Here is a 13,855-nt window from a genome sequence, read left to right on the forward strand (position 1 = left end):
TATTTATTTATTTATAAAAATAAAAATAACTAAAAAAACACCACGAATGCACCCATGCGCACACGCGCGCCCACACACACGCACATGCACACACACACCTCTGACCTCACACAGTGAAGTTACCACAGCCCATTCTCATTAGCGAGTAACCAGAATCAAGCTCATTAGCTGCATGCTACATGATCACAACAAGCTGCCAATGAATCTCTTTCCACCTCTCACTGCAAACCCATCTGCTCCCACGTCGGCTGGGCTGCACTGAAGAGTCCCTCTCAGTACTAGTCAGTACAGACACTGGATTGTTAGGAGATATGGTGCACATAGAGAACTCAACACTAATCAGTGTTCTTTAGATAATTGCAGTAAACTCAGAAGTGCAATGCAATTCCAACTCCAATTTAAATCCCATGTCCCATGTCAATACGTCCAATTGGTAAAATAATGTGTTTAGTTTTCGGTTGCCCTGGATACAGTTCTGAGGAGCCAGCCGAAGGAATAATACAGGGAGGGAAACACTGGAGATTCAAGTATTGCTACAGTAAACATAAACCACTATGCCGTTGCCGTTGGATACGAGAGGCAGAGAGGCGCTTGGCAACACAAGGGCAAGATGTTAGAGACAGACTGCATCGCCTCAGGGTAGTCCTTTAGCCGCTCAACGTAAACAGCTGGGCAAGGATGGATGGCACTTGCCCTGAGAGACCCAGCATAACACATACTCACACAAACTTACAATCATGTGCACACACACACACACACACACACGCAAAGACACACACACACACACACACACACACACACACACAGACATGCACACACGCACAGGCACACACACACACACACACACACACACAGACACACACAGACACACACACAGACACACACACACACACACACACACACACACACACACACACACACACAGGAGACACCAAGACCACACTCAACTTTAAAATCCAAGTGGGATATGCAAACACACTGTTTGGAAAAGATGATGGTAGAGGATAAATAAGTAGAAACTTAAAAAGGACAACCTCTTGTTTTTAATGTCATAGTCATAGAGGAGTTATTCTTCATCTGTTCTCTCTATCGCTTCCCCTCCTCTTCCTTCCCCTCCTTCTCCCTCCCTACACCATCCGTCCTCCTCCACCCTCTCTTCCCTGCAAGGACACCCCACACGCACACTCACCTCTCTGGGAAGGCTTGTCGTTCAGAGCGAAGATGATGGATTCTCCGGGAAAAGGGCTCTCCACATATTCCAGCTTCCTGATCAGACCTTCAGTCAGAGCAACAGAGGGAGAGAGAGAGAGAGAGGAAGAGAGAGAGAGAGAGAGAGAGAGAGAGAGAGAGAGAGAGAGAGAGAGAGAGAGAGAGAGAGGATGGAATAAATGAGACACGGAGAAGAACGCAGGAGAGAGAGACAGCGAGAGAGGGAAAGAGAGAGAGGGAGTGAGAGATATTAAGCTTTTCCGGATTTGTGGTGTGTGTGTGTGTATGTGTGTGTGTGTGTGTGTGTGTGTGTGTGTGTGTGTGTGTGTGTGTGTGTGTGTGCATGGGTGAGCGTTTTCTTCTGTTGAAGAACAATTTCTCATTCATAAAGTAATCAACCATTTGGCGAATTGAAAAAATCCCAAACATGATAAAAAAAACTGTGGATGTAAAATACGAATCTATTCCATATTAACCTGGTCACAGAAGAAATAAGTTAATTTCTTAATGTCATGTTAGGGAAAATAGCCTCTCTGCTGAGCTCCAAGTGTCAGCTTGATGAACACTGGCACCTAGTGTTTGTTTGCACTAATTGCAAAGAATCGCAATGATGTGTAGTTAATACGTATGTCATAACTTCACTGCCAATTTCCAGGTCCAGGGTCGATTCCCTCCATCCAGGACACAAGGAATAGTTCACCCAAATTACAAAATCATATATTTGGTTCATTGCCCTGAAATGAGTTGATGGGGCAAACTTTCAAAATCTAATGGAAGTCAAGGGACCCTAAATTAGCATGTTTGAAATTGTATCCGTCTGTCAATCTGTCATCTCAAATTCTCTGAAAATACTCAATTACTTGATTTAAATTACTTTGATTAGATCATGACATTTCAAACATGCTAATTTAGAGTCCATTGACTTGCATTGGGTTTTAGTAAAAAAAATAAAAAATGAATTCTAACAATTAGCTGTCAGTTACAGAGCCCAGAAACAGAACCAACGTGTGTATTGAAGTCTGTCCTTCTCCATAAACTCCTTTTTGGGTAAAGAATCAAATATGTGCTTTTTTATATGGGTGAACTATGCCTTTAAGATGAACTACCTATAAATCAACTAACAAGACGCAGACCATGTATTATGACAGCCCTGCCATGGAGTAATCATGATCACTTCCAAAGGTTCAAAAGCGTTTGTGAGTGATGAAAGTGCCTGTTCGCTTTGAGCATTCCCATCCTGCAGCTACTAAATGTTGTTGTATTGACTTAGCATTGACAACATGTTAATGTGACATTTCAGCATTATCACTGAATCTCCCTGGGGAAATAAACATTGACGCGGTGAATACGTCTTAATCAAGCCTTAATCAAGCCTTAATCAATCAACACCATGTACTGCAGAGACAATAAACATACCAGTAAAACAACAACAACGTCCATAGCAACCATAGCTCAATCTCTACAAACAGCCCCTAACACTTTTTGTTTTGATGCAACAAACATAAGAGGGTCAATGAGGAAAGCCCCACATAGACCCTCCTTTTCACCACAATAGGCTACTTGGTCTGTGTAGGTGAATAGGAATACATCCACAATATAGTGCCCTGTTTCAGCAATGAAAAAACATCAGAACCCCATATATCAGCAGAGACTGAATGCATCAAATGGTGTAAAATATCTGGCATACTGTAGACTTCATTTGCACTCGGGCAGTTGCAAATGAAGCCTTTATTTTGAAGCAAATAAAGCCTACTCCTGAACTTAAACTTGTGTTTAACGTCTCCATAGAGAACACTCTTTAGTGCATAAGTAGGCTTGGAGGTATCTGGGTGTTTTCAGCATGTTGGAAGGCATGGCTGGCTGTTACCTGGGGACTTGATGAAGGTGTGAGAGGGCACCATGACGGCTTGGCGAGGGAGCAACGGGGAGGAGGGCAGGGAAATAGACCCCCCCTTGGCCAATCTCAGAAAGCCCCCTGGGGCGCGGGCATGGGCCCTGGCAGGCTCCTGGAGATACGAGCCCTGTCCGCCAGGGCCCCTTCGCTGGGTACTGTGGGTGTGGCAGTCACCACCCACTAGGCAGAAAACAGGGAGATGAATAGGGGAGAGAGCAGGAGAGAGAGAAAGGAAGTGGAAAGAGAGGGAAGAGGTAGAGAAAGGAAAGAAGGAGAGAGAGAATAAGCTGTTAATCATTTCATGCAGTCTGGAGAAAAACAGTCATATATAGTTAAGGCTATTTTTCAAGGAAGGAGAGGATATTGTGAAATAAAGGTCCACACCGTTAAAGATTCAACCCTGGGGATGATAGTCGACTTCAGTCAACTTTCATGATGCCTCGGTTTCTCTGGATACGTCATTCAATTCAAACAAATCCTACAAATCGATATTCTATTTCAATTATACTTTTTATTGATTTGTTTTGTTTTTATTTGTAATGCTGAATTTTGAAATCTGTAAAATAACAAACAATTGCACTACAGATTGTTTAAAGGCCAACGCCGGTCAGTTTTGCTTCCTGGCTTTTCTTGAACAACATAGTCAAAGAACAGATGCAACTGATGTTAGTCATCAGAAGTATTTGGAAAAATAATGTTATTATGATATTGCTAGGAGCAATTCTCAATAGAAATTGTGGAAAGGTTGTTTAACTTAGTCGTGAAAAAGCAGATAAAGGGGGTTCAGAGGGTTATATTTTACTCTGTGTGCTAACTTTACACACAGGCTAGCCATGTCACACTGGCTGTATGAAATATCATGTCATGGCATATCGGAAGTCATTTTAGGAGGAGCTCAAAAATAATAATTTTCCACCCAAAATAAACATATTTTGACCTAAATAGCCATTTTCTGATTGAATCGTTGTGCAATAACATTGAAGCTTTTATAGGTCAAATACATGTTTTGGAGAAATCAGTAAGTGTGCTTCTGTAACGCTTGTGTAAAAGATTCCAAGGCCTAGCAGTCTAAATCATCTTTAAAATATAACAAATTAAAACAAAAACATTACAATAAATAAATAAACAGTCTAAATGATCATCATCATCTCATCATGGATTAACATCTTGATCTTGAACAATTATGAGTTGAGTTGTGTCTCTTTGAAGCCAGGACCACCCACTAGAAACCCACCACTTTGTGGGCAAGGGTGTTCCACTTCTGCCTTCTCGCTGTGCTAAATATAATAGCAACAGCATAGAGGGCTTCAATGATGTGCACAGGGTGCCAATTGATGCTCACTTGATCCAAGTACTACCTGATGACATATCATCAAGAGTGTTTGGGTAGTGTATTAAAGCTACAAGGAAATCTCATTGAAGAGGTCCATTTCAATGTGTCCCACCATTGGTACTATCCCACCATTGGTACTATCCCACCATTGGTACTATCCATCCTATTCCAAGTGCACAGTAATAGTGACCTCTTTCCTGTGTGAAACAAGAGGAAGTTACAAATGTCCAAGCTACAAAAATGGACAGAGGGAGAGGATGAGGAGGGAAATTGAGAACGTTGAGAAAAAGTTTTCGAAATGAGTTACGGTAAATTAAAGATCTGATCTGGTGAGCGCGGGGCTGTGGGCTGTGGCCGTGATACTTGGCATTATGATTTAAACTTTCCATGATCTTCCTTAGTTTCCCTCCAGGCCACATTCATTCACACAGCTAGCCCTATGGGAAACATATGCTGCTTATCATACAATGATGCAACATTGTCAGGCCTTTTTCATCCACATGCTGTATGCAGTAGTTAGCCTCATATATGTACATACTACCACAGTACCCATGGGCATCGCCATCATACTCTGATGCTGGGTGAGAGAGGAGTCTATGTTATGTTAGAATAGTGGAATACCCGAGTGTAACATGGACTGAATTGAACATCTTGATACTATAGCTGAAACTCAATGAGAACTGACACACTTCTTGCCTTCCACCCTTGCCAATATGGTGTGGTGCATTAAATATTTCATGCGCAATATGTTCACTCTTTATCCACATTTCCACAGTGTGTTCTAATTTCTCATCTGCTGGTGAACAGTCAGTTTATGAGACACGTACAGATTTTGCCATTTTGATTAGCTTTGCTTTCCTGCCTGAACCAAGTATAAGTATATCAGAACTATAGGGTTAGGGTTAGTAGATGCAGAGAAGTGCAGCCCTGCAATGGAAGCAAACAGTTACAGGACCAAGCATGAGCCTGTTTATGGGGTTTAATTAGAGATAATAACAACAATTGACATCATGCCGCAGACATAATATGATATCCTCCTCTGCAACACCAACAAGTTTAAACAAAAAAACAAAAAAACAAAAAATAAAAATAAAAAATCTTTTTTTTGTGGGTCAGGATGTTTGTTCAAACCACTCAAACTTCTCTTGACACACTTTATGACTGAGTGAGCTTAAAGGACTGGGACACGCATTCACTCACAAAAATAGGCTAATTGAAACGGTTCAACTTAAATCACCAAGGAAAAGAAAATTCGGAGCGGCTGATATTCAATTAGGTCAAGTTCTACAAACTACACATGTTCAAGATCCGTTTCTCTTTGTCTGTTATTGTATTTTCAGTGCAGTCGCCGCAGTCAGAGAGACTGTTCAAATCCATTGATATTGTTGTACATGTTATGTATTCATATCAGACAAGAAAGGGTGTGTGTGTGTGTGTGTGTGTGTGTGTGTGTGTGTGTGTGTGTCAACACCACAGAACAACAGATTATCCGATTATTGAGCATCAATTGTGTAAGAGCATTTCCACTTTTTATACCAAGTTTGTGTGTTTTTTCTTTCTTACCTGTGTCCCTTTTGCTCCTCTTCCCTCCTCCTTCTCTATTCTTCCCAAATACTGCTTTGAACATGGTAATACTTTCAGCGATTCACTGGCTTCCAGGTTCTGAAGAAATTAATTCAATAAAACCTATTATTCTCACTGAGGCATAGCATTCAAAATTACCGATTTACCAAAGAAAGGGATTTGAACAGCACAAATCCTAGGCTATTCAGCATGGCAGGCGGTGGTTCATTTATAAAGCACATGCATTGCATTGGCAGTGTAATTACAAACGTACATAATCATGTCATAAGCATTAATGATAATAATTCCATATGCATGCCAGGGCTATTTTGTATTTACTTTAACGCTGAGGTTCAATAATACACAATCTTACACTACTTGACCGTTGACGTGGAAGGAAAGAAAGAAAGAAGGGAAAAAATAGAATACCTCACCATGTATCGTCCGTCAGCGATATATCCAAAGCTTCGTCCTGCTCCTGGAAAGTTCGTGGCGCGAAGCTGATCTGGACATCGTAATAGTGTAACCTACAGCAGAAATATCTTTTTTCAAAGAAACTAGAAAAATAATCTACAGTATTTGCTATTGATTAAAACCTGTTCTCACAGTCACAGTTGTATAATCAATCCATACGATTAGTAGTAGTAGGTTACCCACCAAATGTAGGTCCAACCAAAAGGTCCCTTGGAAGTTCGTGGCGCAAGACTCTGGTGCGCCGTGCGCGCGGCGCTCCTGTTGTCTCTTTGGCTGCGTTCGTAAATTTGCTCTGAGAGCGCCGGAGCGCACACTGGGTTCAACGTCGGGACCAAGTAATTTGATTGGACAAGAGGCATTCCATGAGTGCTGATCAGATTTCCAGAGCGTTTTTACGAACGCACCCTCTAATTATGTAGGGCAGAGTGTTCCCAATCATATAATCATAAAACCACCCGACAACCCAACCATCCACACCACAGTAACCCAATCAAGCGTCTTGCACAAGCTGTTGCTTGAATTCATTTTATTCATCTTTAATAGCACACAGACAAACATAGCATCTCACTCTCAAACATGTTTAAGAAGAAACATTCAGTACTCTCCTACCACTGATTGGTAGATCAATAAATCACAAAACGAATTCAGTGTCACACTCACACCCATCAGATGCAGAAACATGGCAGGACAGAGATAAAAAGCTAAGCCAGAGAGAGAGAACAATGGAATATATCCTAGGAAGGAATTATGATAGACGAAGACGGCGCGCCGAGCGCATATACCGGCAACGACTTTGTTACCTCGGGCTGACAGGTAGGCCAAATCTCAAATCAATCCTGGATTCGTGATCTAAGCATTTTAGCGCTTTCAATTGTTGATCCAACTGTTAATAATGCTATAATATATTGCAATTACAATTATATTATAGACTATTATTAAAATATGTATAATATAGCCTATATATATTCTTTTATTCTGTTTACAGAGCAGCAATGCTTGTATGAGCTGCGCTTCACCCGTCAGGCAGTAACTGACATCGTTTGGTCAGCAATGACATAGCCACCAATGCCAACTGTCCCTACGCCTTGCCAGTTGCTGTAAAGGTCACTGCTGCACTGTATTTTTATGCTGGTGGGTCATTCCAACACCCCATCAGCTCACTTGGAGGAATATTGTAGTATATTTTTACACATTAATGGCCTTCTTATATTCACGTATATTTTACACATATATTCACGTATATTTTACACATATTACACGTATATTTTTATTACCTCAAATACACTTTATTGAATACTTTATTATTTCATTTACGAACGATCTCAATTGTCGCACATGTGCTGACACACACACACGAGTTGTCGCACATGTGCTGACACACACACACGAATTGTTGCGCATGCGCAGTCACACACACACGCATATGCACGCCCCCGAGGGTCTGGGCCAATCAGAGGCCTAGGAGGAGGGCTATAAGACTTCTGTGCAGAGGCGCGAGCGCCCTGCTCTGCTGATTATCTCGACTGTGACTGTTTAGTGTGCCTGTAATCTGAAGACCCGACCTTTTTTGAATAAATACTTTTAACCTGGGCCAGAAGTTTTCACCTCTTCTTGTATCACTGAAACAGAGAAAATATTCTACATAAGTGGCAACCACGAAGGGACCCTTTTTAATAGCTCTGGATCGGTCGTTTTGCATCTCTTCAGGGGAACGGTAAGTACAAGGCGAAGTTGTGCAAATTAGACTGTGTAAATCGAATGGGCTATATTTTAAACGGATCCTCTTTAATATATAACTGGGTCGAGATTAGTCAGAGAGAGCCGGGTTATAAAGCCTGTATTGAGAAAAGTGTTTTAATTGTACGATTTTTATCGTGTATGTGGTTATTATTGTGGTATAGCAGAGAACAGCTGCTGTAGTCTTGTTGTAAGAACAAGGTATTAGCACAAGCTAGGGGAAGACGTTTTTCTAGCAGGCTAATAAATGTGATTTGTGTCAGGCAATAGTCTGGTGGAGTGTAAAATAGCTTTATTCAAATGGTATGGAATTGGAATTCCTAGTTTGAAAGAGCAGAGTCCGTGCTATTTTAGAGATATGCATTGTTAAATTACTTGGGAGCACGGAGGAGAAACGTGGCTAGTTGAAAAGGGCGCCATATTATTCCTTTGTCTGAAACGCATGTCAGACCTGTGAACAAGGCCGCTAGTTGGAAAGGGCGCTATTTTTTCTTTGGGTGAATGCATGTCTGAATTGGCGCCAATTTCTTCCTTTGTGTGAAAGGATGCAGCCTCAGTAGACACACAGGGCCTAGTAAAAAGCATGTGCCATTTTAGAAGTATTTGAATAAGATTATCTTGAGAATTGCTGTGTCGTGGAGAATAATAATTATTGTGGAAAAGCAGTGTTGTGAAGATTAATCTTACAGTCTTGGCTTTTTTCCCCCTGACATTCATTTTTTTTTCAAATACACACGCGCGGGTTTTGATAAATGTCAGTACTCATCTCTTAAAAGATAACGATAAAACGCATACACATAGATTACATTTAAGTCAATAATACACAATACCACTGAAACAATCCGTTGTTCCGGAGTTGTAGTGTTCTGTGTGGACAGTTGACACAGTTAAGAGTTGGACTAGCATCTGTTTAGCAGATACAGCAACAGAAGGTGGGTTGTAAGGAAAGTACACCTTATAGCATATTTTCAGCATATTAAGCAGTATAAATACTTCAAACATGGGAGCCAAACCCAGTAACATTGTGAGGGCTGTTAATACAGACAAGGGAATATTAGCAAATTCATCTCCTGTGGCTATAGTGGAAAAAATGAATCCTCTTGTTAAGGAGATTAGCGAGATATCAACGAAATGGAATATTCGTTGGGCAGACATTGAACAACCATGGCCAGCAGAGGGCACCTTTGATTTACAATTAATTGCAACATTGGAGATACTTATCAATGCACATAAGGCGCATCAAAAAGGAAAGATTAGATCAGAGAAACGCAGGTTAGAGTTAGCTATTTTAGACCTCTTCAAGGTAGAGGGGCAGAAAGTAGCATTAGCTTGGAAAGAGAAAACAGCTCACATGGATCCAGAAAAAAGAGATGAATTGGCCAAAGCAATGGAAGAGAAAGTGAACATTCCATTCTCACACACAGCTCCAATCTCCAGTCCTCCTCCCTATGCCAAGAGACTGGAGGACAATTCTCAGCGGATCTACCCTCAGGTCCCTGTCCTAAGTACGAGTGGAACCTTCACTATCAAAGATAAGGATGACAATGTACTGGAGAGGGGAAGAGCGAAAGTGACCGTGGACTTCGAACCAGAGAACAGGTCAGGTGCCAAACCGAAAAAGAAGGAGGAGCCGAGGGGAAAAGGGGACGACAGGAGGGACAAGACGGATGACGGTGAAGATGGCAGTGGAGGAGATGGCAAAGATTCCAGTGATGACAGCAATGCACAAGGAGGCTACAGTTCTCCGATAAGAAAACTACTAGCCAGGGCCGAAAAGCAGGGAGGGAAAATACGCTATAAGAAGGGAAAAGAAGAAAATAGTTCTGAAGATGAGCAGAAGTCTCTGAAGGCAGGGAAGAGAAGAGAGAGTTTAGAGCAAAAGAAGAAGAAGCTGCAGGAAGACAGGGATGAAGAGGAGGGAGAAAGGAGGGCAAGAAAACTCCGTGCGAAAATCCTAAGAAACGAAGAGGACTACAGACAACAGCTGCAGGACCTAGACGTAGAGAGAGAAACGTGTCGTCAATCTCAAGCGGCAGCATCACCTGCATCCCGGTTGAACTCCCCAAGGTCCGGAGCGACACCAAGGCGGGAAGCGACACCAAGGCGGGAAGCGACACCAAGGCGGGAAGCGACACCAAGGCGGGAAGTAAAAACGGAGCCACAAGAGCCACAAGTAAGCGATTATGAAACAGCATCGGAAGAAGAGGAAACTCAGGGGAACTTCCCAGTGCTGATTCGAGGTAACCAGATGGAATATCGTCCTTGGAATCATACGGATCTGTCAGAAGTGATCGAAAAACTCCCAGTCCTGGAAGATGGAGGCCACCCTTGGACGGCGCAAGTCGACGTGAGATTGACAGGGACGCACGCTGCTATGGGGGATTTGAAAAGACTCTTAGCTACCATTACAGGATTGGACACCATGCAGGAAATATTGATGAAGGCGGGACTTCATAGATATATCGATACATCCGTTTATGATCCAGAACTCTTCGCAGCAAACAGAGGCAAGCTGTGGAAGGCAATCAGAGAAACATACCCTACTCACATTCATCCAGACAATGTCATTGTGAAGCCACTGGGGGGAGATGAAAATCCCCGGGGGTACGTTGCCCGTGTGCACTCTCAATGGAGAAGTGTGACAGGGAAGGATGCCGAAGATAACCCGTTAGAAAAAGCCATAATCAGGGAAAAGATTCAACAAGGTCTCCCTATCCCAGTTAAGAACAAGTTAGCAGAAGTGGTGGGCCTACGACACATGAGCAAGGCTGTTTATATAGACAACATAGCACACCAAGTAGAATTATTTAGAAAGAAGATTCAGGCACAGAAGGCACAAGACGAGGACTCACTCAGAAAACTAACTCAAGTGCAATTGACAGAAGGCAAGAAAACCAAAGAGAGAGAGCAGACTATGGCCCTACAGGTCCCATCTCAGCCACAGCAACTGCAAATTGTCCCTCCCCAGTCATACCCACAGGGGCCACAAGGGGGGAATCCATACCCACAGGGGCCACCAGGGGTGCAAGTGGTTCCATACAACCAGCCTGGCCAAGGACCACCACAAGAGGGATGGACCACAGCACCGAGGAGGGTACTAGGACCATGTTTCGTATGCGGCCAGTATGGACACTTAAAACGTACCTGCTTTAAGAAGAACCAGGGGGGCGCAGGGGGGAAACAGAAAGGAGGAAATAAGCCCCCTGCTGCACCGGCTCCAGGAGTGGTGAACCCCTATGGAGGCCCAGCAGCTGCGCTATAGGGGTGCCCAGAAGATCCGAAAGGGGGGTGCCAGCTGGTGGTGACAAACAGGCCTGAAGATGAACCTACAATATGGGTGTCGGTCAACCAACGTCCATTAGAATTGATGGTGGACAGTGGAGCAGCCTACACCTGTCTGAAGCCTGAAGACGCCACGCACCTTCCTATGTCTGGGAAATATGTGAAGACAATCGGATTCGAGGGAATTAAACAGCTGATCCCTACCACTGAGCTTGTAAGCTTAGAGTACAAAGGACAGAGAGCAAATCTGTCAATACTTGTATCAGAACACACGCCAATAGGGCTACTAGGGAGAGATGCACTATGCCAGTTAAATTGTACCGTGAAATGCACACCGGACGGCTGTCAGGTGACAGTGCCACAAGAGAACAGACAACTGTCTGTCATGATGGACAACAACGCATCTATGGTATATTGGGTGGGAGGGCTTAGCCCAGACCTAATGGAACCAGCAAGGATGTGGGACAATTATATCCTGGCACACATGGCAGAGGCCAGAAGGCCTACTGATCCATTGCATTGTACACTCCAGTATTTTAGAGAAGTTGCAGATGCAACCCCAGATGAGTGGCTGAAGCATCAGCCAAAACAGGTACAGCTTAGTGCAAGTTGTATAATCCTAGGCCCTCAGGGAGTGGCTATGAAGATAAACAGTGACACTTATCTAGATCAGGAGCATAAGATTGAGGGTAGCATCCCTCATGTGACACTTATGATATCTGAACACTATAAGCAGAAGCATTTAGGGGCAATGATGGCAGACTCAGAAAAAGCCAGATTTGTAACGACAAAAGAAAACCCTGCTATCTGGAGGAGCATTGATGGACAGTTCACAAAACTGATGATCTCTGCTCAAGGAATAGGACATCCGCAGACTGTGAAGCTAATGAACCAGCTAATCCTTCCTGTACAAGCTGACAGAGACCTCAGAGAAGAAATGATGCAGAACGTGCCAGCCGACCTGTGGGCAAAGAACAGTACAGACATTGGATTTGTGAAATCAGCTCGTCCATTGAGAGTTGAACTCATACCGGGTGCAGAACCCCCTTGGAAAAACCAATACCCATTGAAACAGGAAGCAATTGATGGAATTGAGCCACAGATCAAAGGACTGTTAGAGGCAGGAGTCCTGAAGATAACTCAATATCCGTTAAGCAATACACCTCTTCTGCCAGTGACGAAACCTGATGGTTCATATCGTCTGGTACATGACCTACGGGCTGTGAATGAGGTAGTCGTCAGCTATCCAGCTGAAGTTCCTGATCCTCATGTGCTGTTGACTCAGATTCCATCTACAGCCAAAGTATTTACAGTGATTGATTTATGCGGGGCTTTCTTTTCTATACCTCTTAGTGTAGAAAGTCAAGGGTTATTTGGGTTTACCTACAAAGGTCAGCATTATCAATATACCAGAATGCCACAGGGGTACAAACACAGTCCTCATGTTTTTAATCAGGTCTTAAGGGAGGACTTAGACGGGTTAGAACAGATGATAAGTAGTACTGCCATTCAGTACATGGATGACATACTCCTTTGTGCCCCAGATGAAGAAACATGTCACAGGGATTCCGTCAAACTGTTAAAGGTTTTGGCGGAGAAGGGACACAAGGTGTCTAAAAAGAAGCTACAGTATTGTCAGGAAAAGGTAACTTACTTAGGACAATCCATTACACAGGGACATCGCAGCGTCACAAATGAACATTTGGAAGCTATTCAGAAGGCTCCAAAACCACGAACGGTTAGGGAAATGATGATGTTTTTGGGCATTACTGGGTATAGTTCAGCATGGGTGGAGGATTACTCTAGACTAGTCGCTCCATTGAGGGGGATGATTAAGGAAACAGGTAGCGATAACCTCCAATCTTGCATTACTTGGACAAGGGAAGCTGATTTGGCGTTTGAGACAATTAAACACAAATTGCAAGAAGCGCCAGCTTTAGCGCTTCCAGATTATTCTAAAGAATTTGGATTGTATGTTTCTTCTTCAGCCGAGGGGAAGTATGCCTGCGCTGTTCTTACGCAACCAACAGGCATTGGACCTAGTCCACAGCCCATAGCCTATTACTCTGTCGCATATTCAGAGGTAGAAATGGGTTTCGCGCCATGTTACAGAGCAATGGCCGGGGCTTATCTTATGTACGAGAAGGCAACAGCCTTAACAATGGGGTACCCAATTACCATTCTCTGCCACCACAGTCTAAGGAACCTCTTGAATCAAGGCAAGTACACTTTGACGATGCCTAGGATTAGGGATTATTACAGGATGTTGGAAAGGGAAGATGTAACCTTACTAAGATGTAACACACTTAACCCAGCAGAGACCTTGCCAACCCCAGAAGATGGGGAACCACACGATTGTGTGA

General features: G+C 43.2%; 1 protein-coding gene across 1 annotated transcript in view; it reads right to left on the reverse strand.

Moving 5' to 3' along the window:
• LOC308154170 (protein TANC1-like) overlaps positions 1–6,063 on the reverse strand; it is a gene marked incomplete at both ends in the record, with an annotated part of 50,485 nt that extends 44,422 nt beyond the window's left edge. Inside the window, 3 exons of the mRNA XM_080527344.1 lie at positions 1,190–1,276; positions 3,077–3,283; positions 6,000–6,063. Coding sequence (XP_080383470.1) covers positions 1,190–1,276; positions 3,077–3,283; positions 6,000–6,063 — 358 coding nt within the window. The remainder of the gene's footprint in view (positions 1–1,189; positions 1,277–3,076; positions 3,284–5,999) is intronic.
• Positions 6,064–13,855: the final 7,792 nt, after the last annotated feature.

This window comes from Nansenia antarctica (assembly GCF_963989245.1).
Source record: "Nansenia antarctica genome assembly, chromosome: 3".
NCBI lineage: Eukaryota > Metazoa > Chordata > Actinopteri > Argentiniformes > Microstomatidae > Nansenia > Nansenia antarctica.